General features: G+C 43.1%; 1 protein-coding gene across 1 annotated transcript in view; it reads left to right on the forward strand.

Moving 5' to 3' along the window:
• Positions 1-27837, forward strand: part of ARCN1 (archain 1) — a 736356-nt gene that overhangs the window by 64325 nt on the left and 644194 nt on the right. The window contains exon 2 of the mRNA XM_044080918.1: positions 16524-16787. Coding sequence (XP_043936853.1) covers positions 16524-16787 — 264 coding nt within the window. The remainder of the gene's footprint in view (positions 1-16523; positions 16788-27837) is intronic.

The following is a 27837-nucleotide window of genomic DNA, read 5'->3' on the forward strand; positions in this document are numbered from 1 at the left end:
TTGTAATGCATGATTATATATTATATATATATATATATATATATATATATATATATATATATATATATATATATATATATATATATATTTATATATATTGCCTTCCTTCTGGGGGCACCTGACATCTGGGGCAAGAAAGACTGAAGAAAATGGCGTCGGCTGTGTCTTACATACCCCTGTCGCACTGACGTCAGGAAAGAAAGCGATGACAACAGACGCCGGACTTAGACTTCGGAATTCGGCCGACCGAGGACCCGCCTGACGGCAGGAGAACCCATCTGTTATGACTGCAGCTGTATTACCACTCGAACATCTACATTTATGGTAGGTACAAAACTGTACTTTCAGCTCACTACATTAATGTTTGTAGACTGCTATGTATTTTACAATTCCTGTCTAAACTGCTTTGCGACTGTCTTGTGTTTTATTACAGCAGGTACCGACAGATGTTCATCGTGCATACAGCTGCAGTCATAATAGATGGGTTCTCCTGCCATCAGGCGGGTCCTCGGTCGGCCGAATTCCAAAGTGTAGGTCCGGTGTCGGTTGTCGCTTCTTCCCTGACGTCAGTGCGACAGGGGTATAAAGGAACCAGCCGACGCCATTTTCTTCAGTCTTTCTTGCCGCGCGGTGCCCGAAGCAGAAGCAGTTCGCAAGTGCCGGTCGGTCAGCTCCTGAGATTACGAAAATTTGGAAACTGAAGTCTTCTTAAAAGCTAAGTACCCCGTTGGGGAAACTTTTCTTGCCTCAGACCGATGTCAGACAAAGTTAATAATTGTATTTCTTGTGGGAAGCAAATGCCGCATAAGGATTTCCATTCCCTCTGTATACCTTGTTTAGGCCCAGACCACGAAGTCTCGGTCTGTCGCTTTTGTGCTACATTCAACAAATGCACTATTAAGCGTCGGGCGGAGTTCGCCCAGCATTATTTTGGGAAAGCATTTAACTATACTATGTCGGATACTCCGACTCCAGTTTTGTCTAAAAAACGCAAAGATAAGGACCGACACATGAGGTCCGCGGCCTCTACCGACACCACGCCAAAGCCGACTACACGTGGTCCGGTTCTCAGCGAGGTGCCTACGCAGCCCCTGACTACCGACGACACTTCTTTGACGGTGTCTCCTGTGCCCGAGATCGCAGGCTCCTCGGCCCACACCCCGACTACAGATACCGAAGCCACTCTTGGCGTTGAAACTCAGAATGTGGACAGGTCCACCTCCACTCAAGGTGTCTTCAGACCTTCCTCTTCTTTCTCCATCAAGGCTTTCACCAAGTCTAAAGCAACCATGCACTCTAAGAGACCAGCTACACAGGGCCCATCTCCAGGCCCCATGCCTAAGAAACAGATGCTTAAAATAGCTGAGGATTTAATTACTCTTATCAGAGGTTCTCATCCCCCACTGGACAAAAGGCCCAGAGTGGAGGAAGATTCCCCCTCCTCTGATCAGGGCTCCATTATTTCAGAGCACTCTGATGATCAGGAACATTCTTACTCCCCTTTCGAAGACTCTGATGCGGAGGAATCCATCCCTTCTGTATCCCCCCCCCTGAGGATTACTCATTTGGGAAAATTTGCATACCTTAAGGGAACACTTCCACTGGGAAGGCCAAGATTATTCAGATTCCAAGAAAAGGCTCCGGGAATTTCTCTTGCTACCTCAGCACAGGCCTCTGGCTATACCTCCTGTCTTGGACATCCTAGATGATGTTTACTCGGAGGCCTGCCTTAACCCGGACTCTCTACCTCCAGCTCCAGTTAAGCCTGACAGGTACTACAGGGTTCCTGACTCACACCAATTTCTATACAAAAGCCATGCTGCTGACCCAGAAACCATCTCACAGGGCCCCAAGGGAGTTAAGGCCTCCATTGCTAAAAATCCATTACCTTCCGAGAGAGATTCCAGATCCTTAGAAAGGTGGGGAAAAAGGTATATACCTCGGCTACCTTATCCATGAGGGCCTTAAACTGTCAGTTTCATATGCTAAAATACCAACAGTTTTTGTTGTCACAATTGAAAAGTAAAATGTCACAACCTGAACAACCAGACTTGAAGGAGTTGCAGGATTTGATGCATAGTGCAGAACAAGTAGGTAAGCATACCTTACAATGTGGTTTTGATTCTCTAGAGGCTTCATGTAGAGCTGCTGTTACAGGATCAGTCATACGTAGGCATGCCTGGCTCAAGGAACAAGCCTTGCCTGATCATGTCAAAGCTAAATTACTAGACGCCCCTCTTCAAAAGGATGTATTATTTGGTGCTAATGCTGAGGAGGTATTGAGGAAAATGGAGGAAAAGGCTAAATCAATGCAAACTGTGAAAGAATTTCTACAGGTACAACCCCCACGTTTTAGTAGAAATTGGCCTTCCAAAAACTGGTCCTTTCCTGCCACGGACAGACCCCAAAGAGGCAGATACAGGCGCCTGAGGGGCAGAGGACAATCCCAAGGATCATTTAGAGGCAGACAATGGCAAGCTCCTACACAAAGAGGTGGTGAGGATAACTTGCAATCTTTCAGAAAGCAAACCCAATGACTTTCCCCTTTGCATGCCAACCAAGTCTCAAATGGCAGCCCCCTTAGGAGGAAAGCTGGCATTATTTTCAAAAAATTGGCATATTGTCACAAAGGAAAAATAGATCCTGGACATTATAAACAGAGGCTACAAATTCCATTTTCACACCCTTCCAAAAATGAGAGGCATGCCAAACCTGCCACACAATCAAAGGGCAGAGGCACAAAGGCAAATTACAGATCTCATAAACATGAAAGCTATTCAAGAGGTACCTACACGAACAAGGTCAAGGTTTTTATTCCAGGCTATTTCTGGTGCCAAGGAAGGGAAAAGATTGGAGACCTATTTTGGACCTATCCATCCTAAACACATTTCTACTCGTACCAAAATTCAAGATGCTCACTCTACAGCAACTTCTTCCCATGCTGGGCAAGGAGTCTTGGCTGGTAACATTGGACCTCAAGGAGGCATACCTGCATGTCCCAATCAGACAAAATTGCAGAAGGTACCTCAGATTTCTTGCAGGTTCAACCCATTATCAATTCTCTGCATTGCCCTTTGGCTTATCTACTGCGCCCAGAGTATTCACGAAATGCCTGGCATCAGTAATTGCCTACTGCAGACTTCAAGGGATACAAATATACCCCTATTTGGACGACTGTCTGATCCAAGCGGACAGCAAGCACATTCTTCTGAAACATCTGGCTTATGTAATAATGTTGTTGAACTCTCTGGGATACACAGTCAACAAAAAGAAATCAAGGCTAATACCCTCTCGAAGATAATTTTCCTGGGTGCCAATTTGGACACAAACACCCAGATGGCCTACCTCACGCCAGAGAAGCAGGGGCAACTAATTCAATACTTCAGAACACTAGCAAATTGCACCAGGTTGACTGCAAGGAAAATCCTGCAGGCTCTGGGATTCATGGCATCTTGCATCTTACTAATACCATGTGCAAAGCTGCATATGAGGAAACTACAATGGTACCTGAAAAACATATGGTCTCAACACAGCCACAGTTTGGAAACAATAATACCACTAATTCCATGTCTGCAAAAGGAATTTCTGTGGTGGGCTCAAGCATGTCAAACAAACACAGGTCTTCCATTCAGCAAGCCGCAAGCAAATCAAGTAATCACAACAGACGCCTCGGACTACGCCTGGGCGCACATGACAGATCGGTGCATTCAGGGCAAATGGTCCCAAAAGAAAAGCACCTTCACATCAATCAAAAGAAATGCTAGCAGTAATAAATGCTATTATAGCTTTCAAGGACCTTCTACAACCAGGTCAACTATTGATAAGAACGGACAACACCACAGTTATGTGGTACATAAACAAACAGGGAGGAACACATTCTTACCCCCTATGCAGACTGGCCATGTCACTTTGGAACATGGCCATGGACTTAAATGGAACTACAAGCACAGTACTTGCCAGGCAAGGAAAACACGCTGGCAGACAACCTAAGCAGGAATATGACAGATCCACACGAATGGAAATTGCATCCAAAAGTTTTACAGAAATAATCCAAGAATGGGGAAGGCCAGACATAGATCTCTTTGCCTCCCACAAAAATCATCAATTGACAAAATTCTGCTCAAGGATTTTCCATCCAAAGGCCTGGAGAGTGGACGCTCTCTCTTTCAGTTGGACATCAATGACAGTTTATGCCTTCCCACCTCTTCCTCTGCTGCCCAAAGTTCTATTGAAAACCAGAGCAGACAGACCAAAGATGATTCTCATTGCTCCGGACTGGCCAAGGCAACACTGGTACCCACTCCTGAGGAGCCTGACGCATTCCGCACCATGGACCCTGCCTCTAATGCCTCTTCTTCTAACTCAGCACAGCTTCAAAACTCTTCACAGCCAGCTAAAAACACTCAATCTAGCCGCATGGAAGATTCCTTAGCATCACAACAGGCCCTACTCTCCAAGGAGGTGCAGGATGTCATTTTGGAGGCCAGAAGGCCATCAACTAGAAAAGCTTACTCCGCAAAATGGAAACGTTTTGTGTCTGGAATGAGAAAAAGGGCCAGGATCCTGGAAAACTGAATTTACCTCAAATACTACAATATTTGGCTGAACTGCTAAGCAGTGGACTTTCATTCTCCTCCATCAAAATCCATGCCTCAGCCATTTCTGCAGAATACAACACTGATCCACCTTTATTCTCTCACCCTCTCTTAAGACAGTTCCTCAGAGGGGCTAAGAATTTAAGACCTCCAAGGAAACAACCAATACCTGCTTGGGATCTTAATTTCATTCTGGAAAAACTGACCTTGCCTCCCTTTGAGCCAGCTGCCTCATCAGATTTGCAATATTTGTCCTGGAAAACAGCTTTCCTTCTGGCTATCACCTCAGCTCAGAGTTTCAGAACTACAGGCTCTCATGGCTGTCCAGCCTTTTATCATCTTCCATCAGGACAGAGTTTCCTTACGAACCAACCCGTCCTTTATGCCCAAAGTGGTATCCAGGGTAGCTTTAAATCGGGCCATACATTTACCTACTTTTTACCCTAATCCTCAAAACAAAGGGGAGAGATTACTACATTCCTTGGACATCCACAGACAACTAAGTTATTATTTGGACAGAACAAAGCCTTTCAGAAAATCAGAACAGCTCTTTGTGTCCTATGCAGTAGGAGCTCAAGGAAAGCCAATTTCCAAACAGACAATCTCAAAATGGATAGCCCACTGCATACGCTTTTGCTACTCCTTTCATGGCAAAACTGTACCTACGGGCATTAGAACTCATTCCACCAGGGCCACAGCCACCTCTGCAGCCTTCCTCAGAGGAGTTCCTACCAAGGATATTTTGGAAGCAGCCACTTGGAGTTCTGTGCATACCTTCTCCAAGCACTGCAACCTACCATTATACTCCAAATCTAGAGCAGGCTTTGCCACTGCAGTCTTGCAGGGCATTTTGGCTCCTCCTAGTTCCACCTACTGCCTACCACCCCTTCTTAGCTTTGGGATTCTACCCATCTGTTATGACTGCAGCTGTATGCATGATGAACATAGTACAGTTTTGTACCTACCATAAATGTAGATGTTCGAGTGCTAATACAGCTGCAGTCCAGGTTTCCCTCCCTCCTTCCCCTCTTGGGACAGGCCTATAGGCTAACACATCCTCATACAACCTGATTGGGGTATTCATTTATGATGTATTTGCTTGCAACTACTGTATTTTGATTATATTGCACTGCATTATTACACAAATTTATGTATTGCCTTCCTTCTGGGGGCACCTGACATCTGGGGCAAGAAAAACTGAAGAAAATGGCGTCGGCTGGTTCCTTTATACTCCTGTCGCACTGACGTCAGGGAAGAAGCGACGAGAACTGACGCCGGACCTAGACTTTGGAATTCGGCCGACCGAGGACCCGTCTGACGGCAGGAGAACCCATCTGTTATGACTGCAGCTGTATTAGCACTCGAACATCTACATTTATGGTAGGTACAAAACTGCCTTTTGAAAGTGTACTTTGGCTTTTGCACAGCAGCTTCATGCCATCCTGTGAGAACCCTTGGATGCAGTACAGTTTGGACATAACTTCTATATCTAGGTCTTCCTTTGAGATTGTAGCAATCAGGAGTATGTTCCTTTAAGGTAGCTACCCAGTAGAGTATCCTGGAAAACTCTGTAGTGTTAGTAAAATTCTACCTTTGGGGAACGGGCAAGTATGAAAATTATGGTTACTTAACGTAAGTAACGATCTGTGGGAGATGTGGCTGCAGGAATCATTTCTCACAGGTGTATTGCCTTATGCTCTGAGCTGGATTCAGCACTAGGTGACCTAGGAAGTGTCTTAGGGCCTGCTGGCTGAAGGGGGGCCCATTTGCCAGGGGGCTGCCACATTTCATTTTTAATTAAAAAAAAAAAAAAAAAAAAAAAAAAAGTTTTTCTTAATTGTGTTCTTTAAGAAAGCATTCTGTCGACATACATTTAATGTTCCTGCTGCTGCTTTGCATGTGTTGACGCACACAATTTAAATGTTCTTTCTGCACCAGATTTAACTTGCTGATGAGGTTCCTTCAAACAAGACATTCCTTCTTTACTGGTGTGCATCTGTGTGTGCATGTGAAATGCCCTAGTTAGGGAAGGCAGGTTAGTTAACTTGCTTAGGCTCAAACCCTGTACCTTGTTTACAGGTGACAACAGCCTGAAGCCTCTACACCAACTACTGATAAAGAATATAAATTTCAGTCATTTTTAAGGAATTGAGTCTCAAGGGAAGAGATGTTTACTGTTGCTCATGTTCATAGGTCGGTACTAGGCTATCTGCCCTAGGGCATTTATAAGCCTAGCCAGAATGTGTTGGCTTTCACCACCCTTTTAACTAGATTATTGAGCCTCAGCAGGGCCATAGAAGTGATCCCAGGAGTAAATTTACAATTTCCCATCCCCTCATCAAGATTTCTCTTGAAGAGGGTCAGCGAGGGGCTCTGCCTAACATGAACCGGGATTCTATTGCAGAGCGAGGGAAGCCACTGGGATATGAATCTATCCCTCCAGCATGTCCTATTTATTGTGCTGAAGTTTAAATCCATGGACCGTGTAGCTCTAATGGATTTGGCTTTCTTGAGGTGGCGCATGTCCATCAGTTCCGGGTTGCACATGGCCTTCTATGTCAGGCAGAGATCGCCTCTGAGTAGGCGGTAAGCAACTGAGTAGAGCTGGAGTTTCTTTAGTTGAGTAGCATAGGGCATCTGTTTGAGGCCCACGATACTCTTGGTGAGGTACTTTTGAGGTCTCTCCAGCTGTTGCAGGTGTCGGGTAAGATACATCCCAGATGGGGCATTGTACTCAATTAAGGGCCTGATGAGCGATGAGTAGAGGGGCACAATGACCTCTCTTGATCTAGATGTGAACCCTTTTGTGATTAGGTGAGCTATATAACCACTTTGGCAATGTGATTGTCAAAGGAGAGGTTGTTACTATCTACTTGGGTCCCCAGATCACAAATTACTTTTTCCATACTTAGTGGATTACCTCCTATGTGGTAGTTTGTGAGCACTTTGTTTTTCCCAAAAGGGATGACTATGCACTTTTTGGCATTTAGCTTAAGGCCATGGTTTTGACACCAGGCATCCGTCTCTGTAAGACCCTTCTGTAGGATGCCTGTGTCAGCCGGAGAGTCGATTATGGCTCCCAGCTTTCAATCATCTGCGAACTTGGTCAGCCACAGTCCTCCCGTGCTTGCCTGTACCTCTGAGAAGTATATACCAAACAAGAGGGGTCCCAGGACTGAGCTCTGTGGGATGCCACTTGTAACCGGTTTAGAGTCTGACATGGCACCCACAACTCTGACCATGTGAGTTCTATCCCTGAGCCAGTTTGCAAACCATCTTGTGACATATGGGTTGATATTTAAGCTGGTAAGCTTATTTATGATGCCAGAGAGGGGTATTGTGTCGAAGGCCTTTGCGAGGTCCAGATAGGCTGTGTGGACTATCTTTCCCTCATCTATGGCTTTGGTAGCTATTTCAAAAAAGTCAACTAGGTTTAGGAGGCAAGATCTGCCTTTAACAAAGCCGAATTGGGTAGGGTTCAGTGTCTGGAGGTTCCCAATGTCTTTGTTTGAGATCCTTGATGATGCGCTCCATAGCCTTGCAGACCAGGCTAGTCAGGCTTATGGGGCAATAGTTCTCTGGATCCGTTGTGGCGCCACCTTTGTGGAGCGGGATTACTGTTGCTGTACGCCATTCTTTGGGTACATAACCTGTGGTAAGGCTGAGTTGGAGCAGTGAGTTTATGTGAGGGTTTAGTTCTTTTGGAGCTTGTGTAAGACGCAGCCTGGGATACCATCCGGTCCCATTGAAGCTGTGTTTTTTTACTTGGGAAAGGGCTGCTTTCACCTGTGTGTCTGTGGTGACTGGGGGACTGCATTCTTCTGGGATAGACACAGGCCCTTTTGGGGGGAAGGGGGGGGGAGTTTGCACTGAACCTGTCCACCAGGATGTTGGCAATGTCAGTGGGTTCAGTGAATTTTGTGCCATTTTGCACCAGCTCAGAGCAGATCTGAGAGTTGCCACCCAGATTCTTGACGTAGCTAAAGAATGCCTTGTAATTATCTTTAGAGTCTTTGGCGATTTGTCTTTCGAAGTTAGCCTTCGATGATTTTATGATTGAGCGAAGTTTCTTGCTAATACTGATCAGGGATGCCTTCACTTTTTGGGATTTTGCCCTATCGTGTAATAGTTTCCTCCTTCTGTTGTATAGCTTATTTATGGCCAGGGTCCACCAGACTGGTCTTCTGTGTTTGGAGGAGTGAGTCTTGGTTTTACTTGGGATGGCACGATCCATGCATTCCTGTAGGTGCTCATAGAGTGCATTTGTTAAGGATTCTGCAGTTTGGATAGCATTTCCCATTTGCCGGGGGGCTTTGAAACTTTCCACCTCGGTCTTGAGAAGTGTGAAGTTTGCTTTTGAGAAACTTTTCACAGTGGTTTCCTTGGCCAAGGGTGGGGTCGGGATGCGGATGTCCATTGTGATTAGTTTGTGGTCTGATCTTACCAACGAGGGGGTTTACCTCTGGTGTGAAACAATGATCCCCCATGTTGGTGATGACCAGGTCCAATATGTTGTCCCCTCTCGTGGGAGTGGTGACCAGTTATTCCATGGCGTTTGAGTTTATAAAACTCCAGGAACCATTGGGCAAATGAGTTGGGACTTGAGTAGTTTTCCCAGTCAATGTTTGGGTAGTTGAAATCCTCCAAAATCATGGTGTTTGGTGAGACCTTCATATTCTCCAGTGTTCTCAGGAATGCCGAGTTCGAGTCCTGAGACAAGGTGGGTGATCTGTAGCAGGCTACAAACTGAAAAGCAGTTTTGCCCACTGTTAGTTGCACCTGGAGGGTCTCCGATGCCTCGTGCAGTGCCACTAACCTGGAGATGTGGGTATCCTTGATGAAGATGGATACTCCCCCACCTTTAGTATTTCGGTCCGAGTTCTGGGGCCGAAAAGTATGGTATGAGTTGAATCCTGGTAGTGCTGGTGTGCTCTCTGGAGCCTTGAACCAGGTTTCTGTTACTGCACAGATATCTATTTCTCCATACTGAGGAGTGCCTCGAGTGCGTGCATCTTGAGGTTTAGACTTCTGGCATTGAGTAGCATTACCCTTAGTTTTTTGTTTCTAGTATTGTCTATGGAGGTGGTTTTGTCTTTTGAGCCTTGCCTAAAAAGGCACTATGGGGGTGGCAAGAGCCTTAGCCAGTATACGAAAACCTAAGGGTGATAGGTGCAAGCCGTCCCTGGCGAAGCAACGTGCCTTGTCGAGCATGTCATCCCAGAATGACACCAATAGCTTAGCCAATTGTTAAAATTGATCATTTTGTCTTTATACTGTGGCATCATTCTTGGTGAGGGCAAGATGCTACTCAGGGTCAGGGTCATAACGGCCTGGGCTACATGATCAGAGAGCTCCTCTGTCTCTTTTCATGTAGTCTAGGGAGGTAAGTCTCAGGTCATTCACGCCAACATGGACAATGACAGAGTCATATTTGTACCTGCTATAGAGTGACTTGAGTGCTTGTGTTATGTGGCGGATCCTGGCACCCGACAGGCAGCTTACAGTGACCTTCTCCTTGTTCAGTCTGGTGAGTGGGACGTCAGTGTGCCTGACAATAGTCTCCTATTACTAGTGTATTAGGTGCATTATTTAGCCTTAAGGGCTGCTTCTGTGTGGCACACTGACTTTGTGAAGTATGTGATACGTGAAAGTTGTTGTGGGGTAGTGGTTGCTTGGATGTCTTCTTTGGAGGTATCTGCTGCTTTGGCAGATTTTTATTTAGAGCCTCCGAGTATGTTTTTGTGAGTTTGTGTCATGTTTGCTGGTGCGATTTGGTCTATGTGAGACTGGTTGTGTGGTGCGAGTGGTTTCCTTCTCCTCCTGACTGTGACTGTGCCAGTCTTGGTTTGAGAGAGCTCGGCCTCCAGTTTGGCTGTATAGTTGTATCTCTCACATACATTTGAGTTTGTTGGAAGGAGGAGAGGGTTGTCTGTTTACGTAAGACAATTGTAACATTGCCTCAAGATTCCCAGATTCACCAGCTGGACTGGAGAGTATACCTGAATCTGCACTTTGGACATGCCTAGATAGTTAAACTGATTTATTGATTGTCCAGAATGGACGAATAGGGAGCCTTGCACTTCAGGGTAGTAAAAAGGGGGGTGTAGTGCTATAGTTTTAGTGCTTACTGAGGTATTTGAGCAAGTGCTGGGCTGTAGAAGGGAGGTAGAGTGCTTTCTTTAAGAGTTAGACTAGTTCTAAGGGAAAAATTGAAGAGCAGCTTGTTTTCAGTGTGCAGCTGTTTTCTTTAGCAAATGGCCATCGGTGTTTGTGCTATAAAATTTGAAAGCAGTGTTAATAGTGCTACTCCCACATATCTATATGTATTGCTCATACTGCAGTGTTCTTTAAGGGGGGGGGGGTGAGGGTGCTGCACTTCATGTGTTTCCTCCTTTGGATGAGATGCCTAGAAACTATGAACCTGTTGTTGATCCTACAAATGTGTGCAAGGGGGCCTATGGTTTGAAAACGGACCGAAGGTAAACTTAGCCACTGGCCAGATGCATTTTCTTTGAATGTGAGTTTCAAGGGCAGAGATGTTTACTGTTCATGCTAAGTCTATTTTCATTTTTCATTATGAGATTGATATTTTGTTTAGCAAATGGCTGTCAGTGTGTTGTGCTATAAAATTTGAAATAATTTTTTTTAAATTTAAATCCAAATGTCTGTAATCATTTGAAGAAGTAAAGAAGAATGGTAACTGGGGAGAAATATCAACCAAGAAATGAGACACTGGAATGGCTTTTGGAGGGATTCATTACCCTGACTAGAGCACCATTTGACCATGATCCGGCTCTGCGTGTACTGCTGTACATACTTGGCGTAAAACTTTTTCATTTGGCTTTGAACTAGAGACCCTGGAGGGAGCAGTGTGTTAAGGGATGGGGTGGAATCAGTAGCTTGTGAGAATTTTTTATATGCATAGTGGCATAAATTTGCATCATAAGTCGTAAATACTGCAGCTGGACCTCTATTCATAGATCTAGGGTTATAAGCAAATAATGTCATTCTGTGATCTTTGATGTTTAGAAGTAACTGAAATGTGGCATTCTTTCATTTTTTTCACTGTCTGTTGGTTAATTGTACAGTATTTTAATTGGCCACCAGCAGTGCTTTCCACCCTTCCTCCAGGATTCTGCTTTGCTGTTAAAATCCAAAACCACACTCCCATTGTTAACAGAGGGAAATGGACTCTTGGTATTAACATTTCTTTCTAATGAAGGAACGTCTCGCAGTCACCCCTGGTGTACCACAAGGCTCTATCCTTGGTCCCCTCCTCTTTAATATTCTCACCAACACCCTCCACACATCCACACAACAGACTTCCCTAATACAGTAAGCAGATGACTCCACACTCATTTTCACATCTGATAATGTGGCACACCTCCAAAAATTACAGAGGAAACTTTAAACAGCAACTGAAACATGGCTTTGCAACTCGCAACTCATGCTCAGCCCTAACAAAACAAGCTACTACTTTTCCCCAAATCCCTGTCCCATGAAAAAAGTCCTTGCTCTTGATAGTACAATCATTAAAGTCACTTCTCACAGGAAATTATTAGGGTTGATAGTGGATGATCTTAAATTCAACCTGTGTATATAAAGTTGCAAAAGAAAAACTTCACCAAAAGGGATGCTTTATAGAAGCAAAAACTGTCTCATCGTTGCAATTAAAGCTACACCTGCCATTACATATCTTCTCTCCACAGTTTTTTATGGTGCTCCAATCCTTACTAACCGTCAAGAATTAAAACTTGAGCAATCCTATTACAAAAATGCTAAATTTTTAGCAAAATACCCCTTTTAGAACCCACTATATAGCACTAAAAAGCCTTAATTGGTTACAACTACCCTATCAACCAACATATACACAGCTTCTTAATGCTTATGAAATTATCCAAAATGAATCTTGCTCGTCTAGCACTAATAACATTCTAAACAGCTATGTTCTTAGTCTGTCATTATGATCCAGTGACCAAGTCTGTCCACAAACCTGTTAAATATGCTGGGCATTGTCTGTACTCGTACCATGTTGCTAAGGCCTGGAACTCCTTATCTCTGTCCATCAGATCAGTACCCTCCCTCCCATCCTTCAAAACCATTCTGAAAGACTTCCTAGCCACAAGCTGACTCCGTTCTTGCTCAACACCAGGATAAACCGTAACTCTAAATGTGAACAAATGTTTTCATACCTTCGGTCTCCTTACTCTCCCTTCTTACTTCTATCGATCTGTCTCTCCCCTGGCTTTCTCTCTAAATATACCATAAGCCTTCTTTTTCCACCCTTTATATTGCAATTCCTGATTTGTATTCTAAATTTGCTCGTTTAAGAAATTAAAGTAAAAAATTCTCCAACTGTTAAACCATTGTCTTATAACTTTTGTATCTGCTCTAAACCAATATTTTCATATTCTGTCTAATTTGGTATAATTATTTAAATTGTTTGTGTTTTGTATTATTATTATTATTATTATTATTATTATTATTATTATTATTATTATTATTAAAGACAGTAAAATTTATTATTGTAGTACTTTGGAGCTTTTCTCCCCAGGCCTCTGCTGAAAATGGGCTCCCTACCCAGTCAGACTTTCCCAGTAATCAAATGTCAGTAAGTAATTTAAAATAAATAGTAGTAACCAACATTGAAGTTAAGATTTTGTTGGAATTTTAAAAATTTATTCACGGACTTTAATTATTTTGACTCTCTGCATTAAACTCTTAAGATGCAAACTTGTGATCATTATTTTTCAGTGTTTGTTGCCAGTTTGATCTTTGTTGTATAGTGTGACGCCCCAACACTGGCCCAGTAATCAAGGAGCCTCAATCCTCTCCACTGGCAACAGTGGGGAATGTACACACTGGGAGGGCGACAAGTACACACACAGTGAAATGCAATTTCCCTTGAGAACACACACAGACCATAGTCAGTTTAGGGCTGGTTTCTCCCTCTTTCTCAGATCCCCAATAAGACTCCCCACTAGCACAGCTATAGAGTTGAGACCTCAGCTGAGTGACCAAGTCAGAACCTCCAGCATCCTCTCTGTCCAACCAGTGCTTCATGTCCCTGCCCAAGTAGCTGGCACGTACAATCTTTGAGATTTGATTTACACTCTCTGTCTGGCTGTGCCCTCTTCTGCCCAGATTATAAGGTAGTTCTGACTGCCACCAGCCATGGTTTATCAGCTATTTTAAGGCCCTTAGCAAAAGGTGTCCAATCCTACAGTGTAATGTTACTATTAATCCAAATGGTAGTCTGTCCAAGAGCAAGGCTATTTAGGAGTGGTCTGTATAGGGTCACCAAATAGATATACAAGTATGCTAAGAGCTTAAATATCTCTAAACAGACCAGCCACAATTGAAAGGTTTAAATATATTTAATAATAAATAATAAGAGAGAAAATACCCCAGTAAATCATCACAGTAACTTCAGAATTTAAAATCACAGGAAATATTTTAAACATTGCAGGACAGTCTCAAATAAATACAGAAAACATCTAAACCAGTCCTTTACTATATTCCTTAACTGAGTCTAAAAGAAAGTATTGTACCCTAGACTTGCTTACTCCTAGCAAGGCAAGTGTGGTGAATGAATCTTCTATCTGATGTTGTTGTCAGGTCAAAGACAGATACAAAATGTCATCTCTTTCTTTCTCTCTTTCTGAGAGTTCTTAAATTAATATAAAATTTTGCTGCTGGGTTAACTTGGATCACTTTTTATCACCTGACTTTAATTCCCAAGCGAACCCCCCCCCCTCCCATTGAAAGAAACTGTCAGCATTTAATATCTCCCTGTGAAAATACATAGTCTTCAAATGTTTGCAACTGCTACAGGACATAAAGCAATAAAACACTTACAAAACAACACAACACAGGGAGTCCACTGGAGTCCCCTGGTGTAGACATCCTGTCTCCTGTTGACTGAAACTGAAATAACTTTTATAGCACAATCGTAAAACAATTCAATTTAATTTCAACTATTTTCTTGAAGTTTTGCAAGTTAACCTTCTGTGTTCTAGTTCCCCCTGTTAAAACATATACATTTACACAATTACAATAGTTTACATTTCTATTCTAAGCCATCAGGGCATGCTGTGGTTACATTTTACCTCAGTACATAGCATACAGTTCTAGTACAAGCATTTTATGTGAAGCATGCTGGCTTTCATAAATGATACATAACCACTTCCAAAATTCCAGATAGCTGGGCTGGCAGTATCTCCTTCTGTCACACTTCTAAATAAGTCATGTTAATATTCACAAATGACATATAATTATATTCCAGATACTTGGGCTGTCACTATTTCCCTTTGTCACATGTAGGTTGTGCAGATGTTAGTAGATTTGGATCTGCACAAATCAGACTTGGTTGGCATGTTACCGGCTGCAGTATCTGTTTTGTATTCCTGAAGATTTGTAAAAAGACCAACAGCTTATGGCCTGGAGTATTCTGCAAACAGATCACGGCAGAAAATAATTTTGCCTTTCTTGTTTTATCCTGTTGAATGTGAAATGGTGAACATTTATTTGGGGGTGGGGTTGTTTCAGCTTTTCTTGCTGCATCTGCTAAGAGTAGAAATCTTGAGCACTGCTTTCGGTAATATTTTTGGGAAAAGCATAACAGACTGCCGCTGTCCTGCATGGGGGGACATTGCTGGCCAGTTGGAGCAGGGTGTCCTACTGCAATGCATCCAGACTAAGATAGAATAATGACTCTGTAGTGAGCAGAATGGCATGGGAGGGTAGTGTATAAATGAGAGATTCCGTCTTTCTTACTTTTTTTTTCTGAGACGGGACAGGAGTTGCAAGGGCATTGCTAGGATATTTGGAAGTATGTAAGAGCTTCCAGAGTGTAGCACCAAACACACAGTGTAACCTCCCCAGTCTGCATACAGTGCTGTAGTGGTATTGAATTTGTGCATTCGGTGCTGTGATTAAGAAGGGCGGCTACGGTGGTGCAGCTGTTACATTGTCACCTCACTGCAAGAGGTTCTCCGGTTCGATTTTCGGCTGGGGTGTCTTCTGTGCGGAGTCTGCATGTCCTCCCTGTGGTCACGTGCGTTTCCTACGGGTGTTCCAGTATCCTCCCACATCCCAAAGACATGCTGTAGGTGGATTGGAAACTCTAAATTGGCCCTGGATGCGAGTGTGTGCATGTGTGTGCTTTCTGTGGAGGGTTGGGCGCTGGGCTTGCAACTTGACACAGTAAAACTCTACTGCAAGTCATGAGCGGACAGGTGATCCGCTGTGGCGACCCCTAACCAGGAAAAGCCAAAAGTAGAAGAAGCTGCTGTGATTAATCAGTTTTAAATATGAAAGTAAAGTTTAAAACTGAACCGTAAAGCAAAAACACAGAGCTGCTCAGCCACAGAGTTACATGCATACATATTTATATATGAAATTTAAAAAAAAGTGCTGTTTGTATCCCTGTCCTTTGAACTTGTATAATTGTATAATTCTCATGTGTCACATTAACAATCCGTAATAAATATTTGTCATTTTTACTTATTTTAGCCTTTTAGTTTTTTTTTTTTTTTTGTGTGTATAAAAAAATGAGAATCTGATTTTAAATAAGGCCTTCCTTCACTAGTACCTTCAGGGGACCCACTTTTTTTTTTTTAAGCATGTTTTTAATTTATTTGTGTACTTTTCATTGCTGTCCTAAAGTTAGATTGTCTTGTTTTTTGTTGACTGTAGAACAATATATTATTAGCTTACAGGCAAAACTTGCTGTGTCAGTTCAAAAAGTTTTTGCAACGTTTTTATATGAGGGTCTGCCAGCTTGAATGAGTTTTAATTCCAAACTTTGTTTTGAAGCTCATGCTTGCTAAAATATAGGTGCAAGTCAATTAATTTCATTCCTTGCAGAAGGGAGTTCAGATAAAATGTTGCACAACAAATTTTACAGGTGTTTTTATCATTTTGTAGGTGTTGTTGGCAGCAGCAGTTTGTACAAAAGCAGGAAAGGCCATTGTGTCTCGACAGTTTGTAGAAATGACACGGACACGTATTGAGGGCCTGTTGGCAGCATTCCCCAAGCTAATGAACACTGGAAAACAGCACACCTTTGTCGAGACGGAGAGCGTGCGATATGTCTACCAGCCACTGGAGAAGCTTTACATGGTTCTCATCACCACAAAAAATAGCAACATCTTGGAAGATCTGGAAACTCTTCGCCTTTTCTCTAGAGTGGTAAGGACAGAGTTAGTATTAAGCTGATGATGGGGATAGCCGCAGCTTGTCGAGATTAGTATACTCCAGGATGTATAGTAACAGTCCCACCCACCCAGCACTTCATCCACCACATGAATGTGAAAACTGAAATTCTGTTGGAAACTTGCAACTTTGTATAAACATGCACGTGTGTTTTTGCAGGGGTGTTATGCCCCCTGTATGCCTTGATTTTTGATGTTTGCCCCTCATGCTCCATCTAAATTAATGTACTGAATCTGTGTTTTCTATATTGCTGTGTAAGTGGATGAAGTTGCTTTTTTTGGTTGCTGTTTCTCGGAGAGCCATTACAGTGATGTTATGCTTGCACTGGTTCTACTTTTTTGACTTTTCATTTGTCACCCATGGTTGGTTGCCCATGGAACTGGTTACAAGTAAGCTGGATTTGGGAAGAGGAAAATTCCCCCACATGAGTAGTACAAGGGGATTGCTGCTGTGCAGAAAATGTTTTTTTATTTTTTTTCTTTCACCTTGTCAAAACTTCAGCCAGTTGGGATCATTTGGTTGTAGCTCTGACTTGATGTTATTTGACCTCTTGTGGTGGAACTGTCTAGGAGCACACTATGCTTGAGTAAATGGTTAAAAAAAAAAAAAAAAAAAAAGTAAGCATTCTCTACATCTCCAAGAGAATGCCGCCTCAGAATTGGGGTATTTTAGTTAGGTGGGCTAATAGGACATGAGAGGAAGCATTGTATTGTAAAAACAGATGTTAAGTTCTCAATCTCGCCTTCATTCTTGCTGGATGGGTTCGGAGCCGATCCTCGGCTCCAACTCTGACACTTATTAAAGCTCAAGAGCAAATTTTACCAGCTCGAGGCAACCCTGTATCCCATGATGCAAGGCGAAGACTACCCAGATCTCGTTTGCCGCTTTCGCTTACGAGGTGCCTCTTTTACCAGCTCCAGGTAAGTTTCTTCAAATTAAGACTTTTAGTCTCATCCCTTTTAGATTTAATCACCTTAGTTGTTGTGTGAACCCTTAACGTTTAATTTAACCCTATTCCCGTTAGTGTTCCCTATTTTTCTGGTTATTTATCCCTTCCCCTAGGTTAGGCCTTAAACCTCCCCCTTTCCTAATTTCTCCTGTCAGGGATTCTGTGTGTGTTTGAGTGTGTTGTATCCCTGTTTAAATTTTTTATTATTGGATTGGTGAAAAGAAAAACTTTGGACTCAGCACGACAATAAAATAAAATAAAAACAGAAATTTATTTGGTAAGCGCTTTCGCGTACCTTTCAGTACGCTTCTTCAGACCATAAAAACAATAACAAAACTGTGTGCTCTTATATAGCAGCAAAGGCAATAATTAATTGAAGCAATAGGCTTAATGAGCAAACAATTAAACAATTAATTAAGATTGAATAAAAAAGCTAGCCTAAAAATGCAACAGAATTTAAAGGCAAATATTCATCAACAGTGTAGAGGCAGCTATAAAAGCAATACAAAAAACTAATGATGCTGACATGAAATGTATATATACATTGTGGGATGACCAGAATACTGTGAGTTCATATTAACATCTCAAAACATTTATTTAATCTAAAAATATATATGAAAAAGACATATATAGAAATGAATAAATATAAAATAGATGAATATATGAAATATAGCAAAGTTTTATATATAAAACCTACATACAAAATGGCTATGTGGCAAAAAAGGAAGTATATCAAAAGTGCCATGATTCAACTTGTGGGATAGGATTGGAACAAACCAAGGTATGCGAAAGCGCTTACCAAATAAATTTCTGTTTTTATTTTATTTTATTGTCGTGCTGAGTCCAAAGTTTTTCTTTTCACTATATACTTTTTATTTACTTAACTAAGGACTCTGTTGTCTTGGTGGTCTATCGTTTTGTTTCACTACTTTTTTGGTTTAGTACCACCACTACACACGACATGGCAAACCCTATAGTGGAGTTGGATTATGTTCCAGAGCCGAGGATAACCCATACCAAAGAACAATGGACAACGATGCTGAATACTGAATTTAATCCTTTTTGGATCTGGACCTTAGAGCACCGAATGGTAATCAAAATGATATTAACTCTGACAATTTAGAATTGTTCAAGTCTACCTTTAAAACCCTAGAGAATGATCTATATAGATTCCAACGTTTAAACTGGCAAAGAAAACACATGGAAGCTTGTAAACGCTTTAAGCTCATTCCCCGTGGCATGCGCATACTCTGCATGCCGACATACGGTGACACCCACCCTATTCTACTTAAGAGATGGCAGGAGCTTAATTTGGAAACCAGCATGAAGTACATCCAGCTTTTAATCGATTACTTTGCCCCCTTGGAAAAAGAACTTTTAACTAAAATAAATTGTGCACAACAAGAACTGAATGAAACCTTTCCCGATGATCATTTCCAACGTAGAATGGACAACCTTTATAATCAGGTTAGCTCTTATGCTTCACGCCTACAGCAGATCAAGCATAAGAAGCTACAACGAGACTACCAGGACTTCCTTTCGGGGAATGTCTTTATTTGGGAATCACCCAATACTGCTTCTCGCATGCCACTTCCCAGTCCGGCGCCTCATGATGACACGTTGTTAGCGCCGGTTAGGGCTGACTCTGCTGCTCTATCTTCTACACGAGCCGTCAAGAAGCGCCTCAGGAGAAAAATTCACCACACCACCAGAGACCCCTATCTCTGCTACATTTGTAGCGGCCACTTCTACACCACTTCCTAACCAGGAAGCAGATCGTATTAAAGCAGCCCCAAGGGATTTAGGAGCGGTACCAAAAAACAGTACATATATCCTCCTTTTTGCGTATCCGATAAGGAACTCTGTTCAACCGAGAGAACAACGGAACAGTTGGAGCAACAGAAAGCAAGTTATCCGAGGAGAATGTAGTCTTTCAGAGAAGGCGACAGAAACCATAGAGACTGAGCTTTTTTTCAACATGTCAAGGTATGTTTTGTCTGTTCATGACAAAGAGTTACTTAACAGAGGGCTGATGTTTGTACCCTCTCAGGGAAGCCTTCTCCATGATCTATTGCTGGACCTTAGAATGTTTGGACGCGCTATAGCGCTAAAGATATTTTTTAAATCTAAACCTTCTGATAAAGACTGTAGCCCAGCCAATGAAGTAACCATGTTTAAAAGAAAAAGTTCCTTTTCTCCCATACTACCGGCACATGTTGAACTGTTTATTAAACTCTGTGAGAAAGACTTTTATGAATATTGTACCAACACAAAGAAAAAGTGTATGTATTTTAACATGACTAAGGAATTACAAAATTCCCTGTTCACTTTGATGCATAACCCCTCTTTAACTTTTAGGCCTGTGGATAAGGGAGGAGGGATAGCCGTTTTTGACAGTATGACTTATCAATCTCTGATGCTGGATATGTTAAGAGATGAATCCACTTATTTGGAAATAGATGCAGCAAGAATGGCTAGCATCATAGCTAGGATAAGAGATGAGTTATATGATCTACTTATGTGTGGTCAAATACAACATGTTTTGTATGATTATTTCGTGGTTGATAATCCACAGGTGCCTTTAATTAAAGGATTACCAAAAATGCACAAAGGTGTCTCTCCCCCACCACTAAGACCTATTGTAGCTAGTGAGAAATGGGCAACTGAAAACATCTCTGTATATCTTGAGAAAACTATGAGACCCTTAATGAATGACATTCCCAGTATACTTAAAGACACCTACCAACTCTTGGAGTCCCTTAATTCTATTGATAAAATTTTGGTAAAAGGAAAACATCTTTTAGTCACTATGGACGTCAATAGTTTGTTTACGTCCATACCCAATGATGAGGGGATACAAGCTATAAGAGAATTATCAACTTTCCAACAAGTGAAAAGGAATGATGCTATTCTAATCTGTCAACTGTTGGATCTTGTTCTGTGCAACAACGTGTTTGCCTTTGGGGGGTGCCTATATCTACAGATTTCAGGGGTAGCTATGGGCACCCCTTGTGCAAACACGTATGCTAACTTAGTAATGTACAAATGGGAGAAGGATTATGTCTTCACCCATCCTCTCTTTAAGAAAGTTATAGCCTACTACCGTTTTGTTGATGATATCCTATTGATTTGGGAAGGGTCCATAGAAGAGTTCTCCATTTTTAAGAGCTACCTTGAAACCACCACTACCTTCCTAAAATTCACAGCACAGACTTCATTTGATTCTGTGAATTTTTTGGATGTAACCCTGGATATAAGGAATGGTTGCCTAAACTCTACTTTGTTTAGAAAGACCTGTTGGAGGAATACCATACTACGATAGTATGCACCCACGCCATGTATATAAGGGCATAGTCAAAAGCCATTTCATCAGGCTCCTGAAAATTTGCAAAGATCCAACAGATTCGTCTCTAGAGGCAGATAAACTGGAACGCTTGTTCCTAGATAGACAATATGATGCCAATTTAGTAAGAAGAGTTAGGGTGCAACTGCTAAATGATGTAGAGACACCAGCATGCATTACACATGACTACCCTCACATAACAGGTACCAAGAATGTTTTCCTTTTCTCTGAAAGGTTAAGTTTCGTTACTACTTATACTAATGATAGCTGTAACGTTAGAGAGATAGTAAACAACAATTGGAAGGTGCTTATGACAGATTCCTTCACACAACAACTGGTAGGAAATGCTCCTCATTTTACATATAGGAACAACAAAAACCTTAAAAGATTGCTTTGTGATAGGCCAAATTCCATCAAACCGCAATCTCATGCAGCATTAGGTACTTCATGCAAACATTGCAGTTATTGTAAGTTCATCACTAAAGAACAAATATTTGTACATCCAGTTATTAAGTACACCTTCAAACCTAGGTTTTCCGCCACCTGTGATAGCTCAGGATTAGTTTATTTAGCTACGTGCGTACATTGCCCTGCATTTTATATAGGCCTCATGAAACGAAAGCTAAAGAATAGGATTTACAATCATACCTATGATATAAAGAAATTGAATGAACTCAATGCCTTGGCTAAACACGTGCAATGTTTTTCAAGTCACTCTTTTGTGTTTAGGGTGCTAGAAATTGTTGAACCCAATACTAGAGGGGGAGACTATCAGAATTTGTTGGAGTTAAAGGAATTAAAATGGATACTAAGGTTAAAAGGGCATTACCCCCCAGGTCTAAACCTCTATGTCTCTATAAAACCTTACCTCAATACACGCAGATGAGTTTTAGGCAGAACTTTCTTATTGCATTTATGATACCATACATCTTTATTAGCATTTTTTCCAAATGAGGTTATCCCTTCCTATTAGTTACCTTTGGTCTGGCTCATAGGTTTATAGCTTAACTTAGGTTCATCTAAGTGATTGTTAATGTATTTTTTAACTACATGTTTAGACTAATTTTATTTTCATTTTTATTTCCAACCTTGGTTTGTTCCAATCCTATCCCACATGTTGAATCATGGCACTTTTGATATACTTCCTTTTTTGCCACATAGCCATTTTGTATGTAGGTTTTATATATAAAACTTTGCTATATTTCATATATTCATCTATTTTATATTTATTAATTTCTATATATGTCTTTTTCATATATATTTTTAGATTAAATAAATGTTTTGAGATGTTAATATGAACTCACAGTATTCTGGTCATCCCACAATGTATATATACATTTCATGTCAGCATCATTAGTTTTTTGTATTGCTTTTATAGCTGCCTCTACACTGTTGATGAATATTTGCCTTTAAATTCTGTTGCATTTTTAGGCTAGCTTTTTTATTCAATCTTAATTAATTGTTTAATTGTTTGCTCATTAAGCCTATTGCTTCAATTAATTATTGCCTTTGCTGCTATATAAGAGCACACAGTTTTGTTATTGTTTTATGGTCTGAAGAAGGCAGAAGAGAAGACGTACAAGCTTCAAATAAATTTCTGTTTTTATTTTATTTTATTGTCGTGCTGAGTCCAAAGTTTTTCTTTTCACTATATACTTTTATTTACTTAACTAAGGACTCTGTTGTCTTGGTGGTCTATCGTTTTGTTTCATTATTGGATTGGGTGTTATTTTGTGTGTGTGTCTGTGTTTCCTTTTGTTACTTGTGTTTCCTCGACACAGCTATGTCGAAGGGCACAAAGGTCTCAGGCTTCAAGAAGTGTGACTCGTGCTGTCAGAAGATGTCTCTGACAGACGGTCACACTTCTTGTGTTTACTGCCTGGGACCTCTGCACCTGCAGGACTCTTTTGCTATCTGTCATGCCTTCAGCCCAAGAGTCCTGCAGGAATGCAGAAATAAATTAATATTGAGGGACTTATTAAAGCCTGAGAGCTCCCCGACTAAGTCGGCTCCGGGGAAGCCCTCAACCAGTTAAGCCTTCGGCTTCAAGTCCTAAGCCATCGGCTACTGGTTCTCCTTCAGTGTCGAGATCGGCTCCGGCCGGAGCCGATCCTTCTATATTAGAAGTTACAGTATCAGCTCCATCCGGCGCCGATGTTGCTAAATCTGGGCACTCAGTGTCGGCTCTGGCTGGAGCCGACGTATCCTTGGCTCCTTCGGCTCCACCTATCTCTAAAAAGAGATCACGATCCCCCTCGTTGGAATCGATACGTTCAGCTCCGAGATCACCCCTGCTCTCGGAGCGGAGCCATCGGAGCCGTTCTTCTCGGTCATCCAGGCTGTCCGATCACGACCTTGAGAGAGTGGTGAGTAGACTATTAAAGTCTCAGGCATTGGCCCAAATGCTCCATAGCCCATCTCAACAGACGGTAGCTATCACACATCCACCTAACATTCCTCCTTCGACTCTCTTACAGAGCTCGGAGCCGTGACTGTTGTGACTTCGGAGCCGATACCACCCCCTTTTTCGGCTCCGTCATCCTCTGCTCCGATTTCCTCCTTGAGACCTTCATTGGAGGGATCCGGGCGTCTGGTCTCTCTCGTCGGCTCCGAGGGGGCGAGTGGCATCGGACCCTTGTCCGACCCCGTTCTCCCTCTTGGAGCTTCGGCGTTGGTGAGCTCAGCCCCGACATCGGCCTCGGAGCCGTCCCTGTCGGTGAGGCCTGGAGTTCCTATCTCTTCGGAGCGGGAACCTTCTGGCCTCTCTGACTGGGGAGCCTTCGAGGTGATGAGGAGTGTACTAGCCCCTGGGCGTAGTCAACGGTCAGTTCCATCAGCTCCTCCCACTACAGTGCCTGCTGACGTCTCTTGCTCCCGGACCCAGAGATCCAACGCCTCAGGTTTCCCCATTGGGAATATCTTCCTCTTCCGAGGCTTCTCCTGATCCGTCAGGTGAACCTCCGCGTAAGAGGACATGTAAGAGGAAACATCTAGACTCCCCCGAGTCTATTACATCCGATACTGACTTGGATGAGTCTGAGGGATCCCCAAGGTCCCCCTCTGAGGATGTCTCTTTCTCAGACATCCTTGAACTCCTTAAGCAGAGGGGGAACTGGCCTTCCCTTAATCCTTCCGAGGACGAGTCAGTATACCTGGGCGTTGGTCTCGACCCTCCACCTCCTGGGTGTCTCCGCCTTTCGACCCTCTTATGGACGTGGTGGCTCGGAAGGCATGGATGGCCCCGGATTCGGTGGAACCTATTCCTCGGAGGCCTTCTAAATTCATTACGGCCCCACCTGATAGGCAATATTTGACAAAAGGTGTCCCGGTTGATGCCATGGTGGTGGCTGCAGCCACCAAGAAGGAACTAGCTGATCCTTCAGTACCTGTCCATCCTCCTAACAAGGATTCTAGGACTATGGATAGGTACGGCAAGCGGATTTTTTCTTCAGCGACCTTTGCCATGCGATCGCTGAACTACTTGTCACTTCACCCGCCTTCAAAGAGATGTTCTTAAAGAGTTGGGAGAAGTTTTACAGGATCCGTCAGCTGCTGGGTCTCAGGATAAGATTAACTGACAGCTAGGAATTCTAAACTCCATTGTTAACTCCTCCATGCGGCTCATTTCATATGCAGCCGATGGAGCGAGTAGGGCCGCAGGCACAGGAGTGGCATTAAGGCGTCAATCCTGGATGCGGCTTTGTAATTTTGCAGATCCCTTCAAAGCGTCCTTCACAAACTCTCCCTTTGATGGCTCGACTTTGTTCGGACCTCAAGTGAAAGACACCTTGACTAGATGTGAACAAGATGGCAAGACTCTTTCTGCCGTAGGAGTCCGTTTCTCCACTCCTTCAAGACCTTACCCAAAGGTCAGAAGGGAGGAAAATGTGGTTCCATAAATCTCAAGGAGTCACGCCTGGCCTACAAGGTCAGTTTACCCCAGAGGCAGAGGGGTAACAACAACAGGCGCCGCCCTAGAGGCAGAGGGTCCGCAGAATCAGGGTAGCAGGGAGCCTCTCTCTGACAAAACCCTTCCAGCATCCCTGAGATGTTGCCCGATTGTCCACCTTCGGCGGCAGTTGGGGGAAGATTATCGCTGTACCCCAAAGCCTGGCTTTCCCTTTCTCAAGACAAATGGGTACAGTCGATCATATCCGAGGGTTACAAAATTCCCTTTATTCAAACCCCAGTTCAGCAAGAGGGAACCCTTCCAGACGTTCCGCCCGGTCTAAGGGAACTAGCAGTACCAGAGATTTCAAAACTGCTAGCAAAAAGAGCCATCCAGCCAGTCCCAGCAGACCAAATAGGATCCGGTATCTACTCAAGGTTCTTTTTAGTACCAAAAAAGACAGGGGACTGGAGACCAATATTAGATCTCGGCAAACTAAACAAGTTTGTAAAGAAAACAAGATTCCGGATGGTCATGCTGCAGTCCATTCTACCCTTTCTGGGCAAGGACAATTGGATGTGCTCGGTAGATCTTCAGGATGCGTACTATCACATAAAAATTCACAGGCGCTCCAGAAGGTTTCTCCGCTTTCGGCTGGGGACCAGTCACTTCCAATTCAGGGCCCTGCCATTTGGACTCACTACAGCCCCCAGAGTGTTCACCAAATGTATGGCAGTGGTTACGGCTCACCTGAGACGTCAAGGATTCCAGGTGTTTCCATGTCTAGACGACTGGCTCCTCACTGCCACCACCAGGCATCAACTTCTCCAAGCCAGAGATTACACCATTCACATTTGCAGAGGGCTAGGGATTTCTATAAATTTCGAAAAATCTGCCTTGTCAATCTATTACTTTTATAGGCGCAAAATTGGACACCGTACAACTTTCAGCAAAGTTAACAGACCAAAGGATCTTGGACATTCAAAATCACTTCCAGGTGATTCTTCTCAGCAACAAAATTCAGGCCAGATTTGCTCTGAAAGTATTGGGTCTTATGGCGGCCGCCATAACACTTCTTCCCTGTCTTCTACAGTGGATGCTATTCGCCCAATGGTCCTTTCAACAACTTCCCATGCGTCACAGGATCATAATAACTCCAATTTGCAAAAGGCATCCGACCTGGTGGATATCGTTCCCCTCAAGTCCATCAGGGCAGACCCTTTGTTCCTCCCGCCCCGGTCGCCACGGTTACATCGGACGCCTCCCTGATCGGGTGGGGGGGGGGGCATTATCAGGGCAGGATGATCCATGGCACTTGGCAAACTTTCGAATACCACCTGCACATAAATGTCCTAGAGATGAGAGCAGTGCTTTTAACGTTGCAAGCCCTCAACGACTCTCTTCCCCTGGGAACTATTGCAGTCCAAACGGACAATATGTCCGTAGTGTGGTATATCAACAAACAGGGCGGAACAAAGTCCTATCCACTGTGTCGAGAGGCTCTCAGACTTTGGCAGTGGGCAATCTCTTCTCAGCGGTTTCTGACAGCAACGTATATCCCCGGGAAATCCAACATCATAGCGGACAAGTTGAGCAGAGCTATTCTCATGCCTCACGAGTGGTCTCTCAAACAATCAGTGACGGAAGAGATTTTTCAGGAGTGGGGCCTTCCTTGCTGCGACCTTTTTGCTACACCTCAAAACAGCAAATGCCCCGACTTCTCTCTCTTCCCCCTTCCAGGCCATCCCCCTAGAGACGCTCTAACCCAAGATTGGCCCCGGGGACTTCTTTATGCCTTTCCTCCCTTTCCTCTGATACCTCAAGTAATTCAGAAAGCAACCGCCTTGAGAGCCAAGTTGATTCTCATTGCCCTTATTGGCCTCGACAGGTATGGTTTCCGTTCCTACATCGTTATCTTTTGGTACAGCCATGGCATCTGGACCCGGTTCCAGATCTTCTGACCCACCAGTCGGGGCAGCTGCACCAATCCATACCTTCTCTCAACCTCACTGCTTGGTTGCTCCACTTCCATCCCTAGCCAGGCTTCCTATGATTTCTAATCCCGTCCGGGATATCATAGTAGCTTCCCTTAAATCTTCCACCAGAAGGATTTACACTAGTGAATGGCAACGTTTCTCCTTCTGGGCAAAAGCTAGGAATATAGACCCCTATACTGCTCCGATTCATTCGGTCTTGGACTTCCTAGCCGAGATTTTTCATTCAGGATCTTCTTCCTCCACAGGAAAAGTTCAGCTGGCAGCCATTTCAAATTTTCATATAGGCTTTTTGGATCACAACATTATGTCACATAAACTTTGCAAGGCATTCCTTAGAGGTATCTTTTTACTTAAACCTCCGATTAGAGACCCCCCACCACAGTGGGATCTAAATTTAATTTTAACATCCTTGATTCTTCCCCCTTTCGAACCTACGGCTGCCTGTTCATTGAAATTTCTTTCTTGGAAGACACTCTTTCTAGTCGCCATTACTTCTGCCAGGAGAGTATCTGAGCTTCATGCCCTCTGCATTCGTCCTCCCTACTTAATCTTCCACAAAGACAGAGTTTCTCTAAGGACTAATCCATCTTTCTTACCCAAAGTGGCATCGCAGATGAACTTAAATCAATCCATTGATCTTCCAGTTTTTTTCCCAAATTATTCTGATAGAGCGGAACAAAAACTACATTATCTTGATGTTCACCGCCAACTGAGATATTATCTGGACAGAACTAAACATTTTAGGAAATCTGATCAACTGTTTTTATCCTATGCAGAGAACAGGAAAGGCCTTTCAGTCTCCAAGGTAACTCTATCTAGATGGCTGTCTTCTGTGATTACATGCATTT

This window comes from Protopterus annectens, chromosome 8.part0 (assembly GCF_019279795.1).
Source record: "Protopterus annectens isolate FY-2018-M chromosome 8.part0, PAN1.0, whole genome shotgun sequence".
In the NCBI taxonomy this organism is placed as follows: Eukaryota; Metazoa; Chordata; order Ceratodontiformes; family Protopteridae; genus Protopterus; species Protopterus annectens.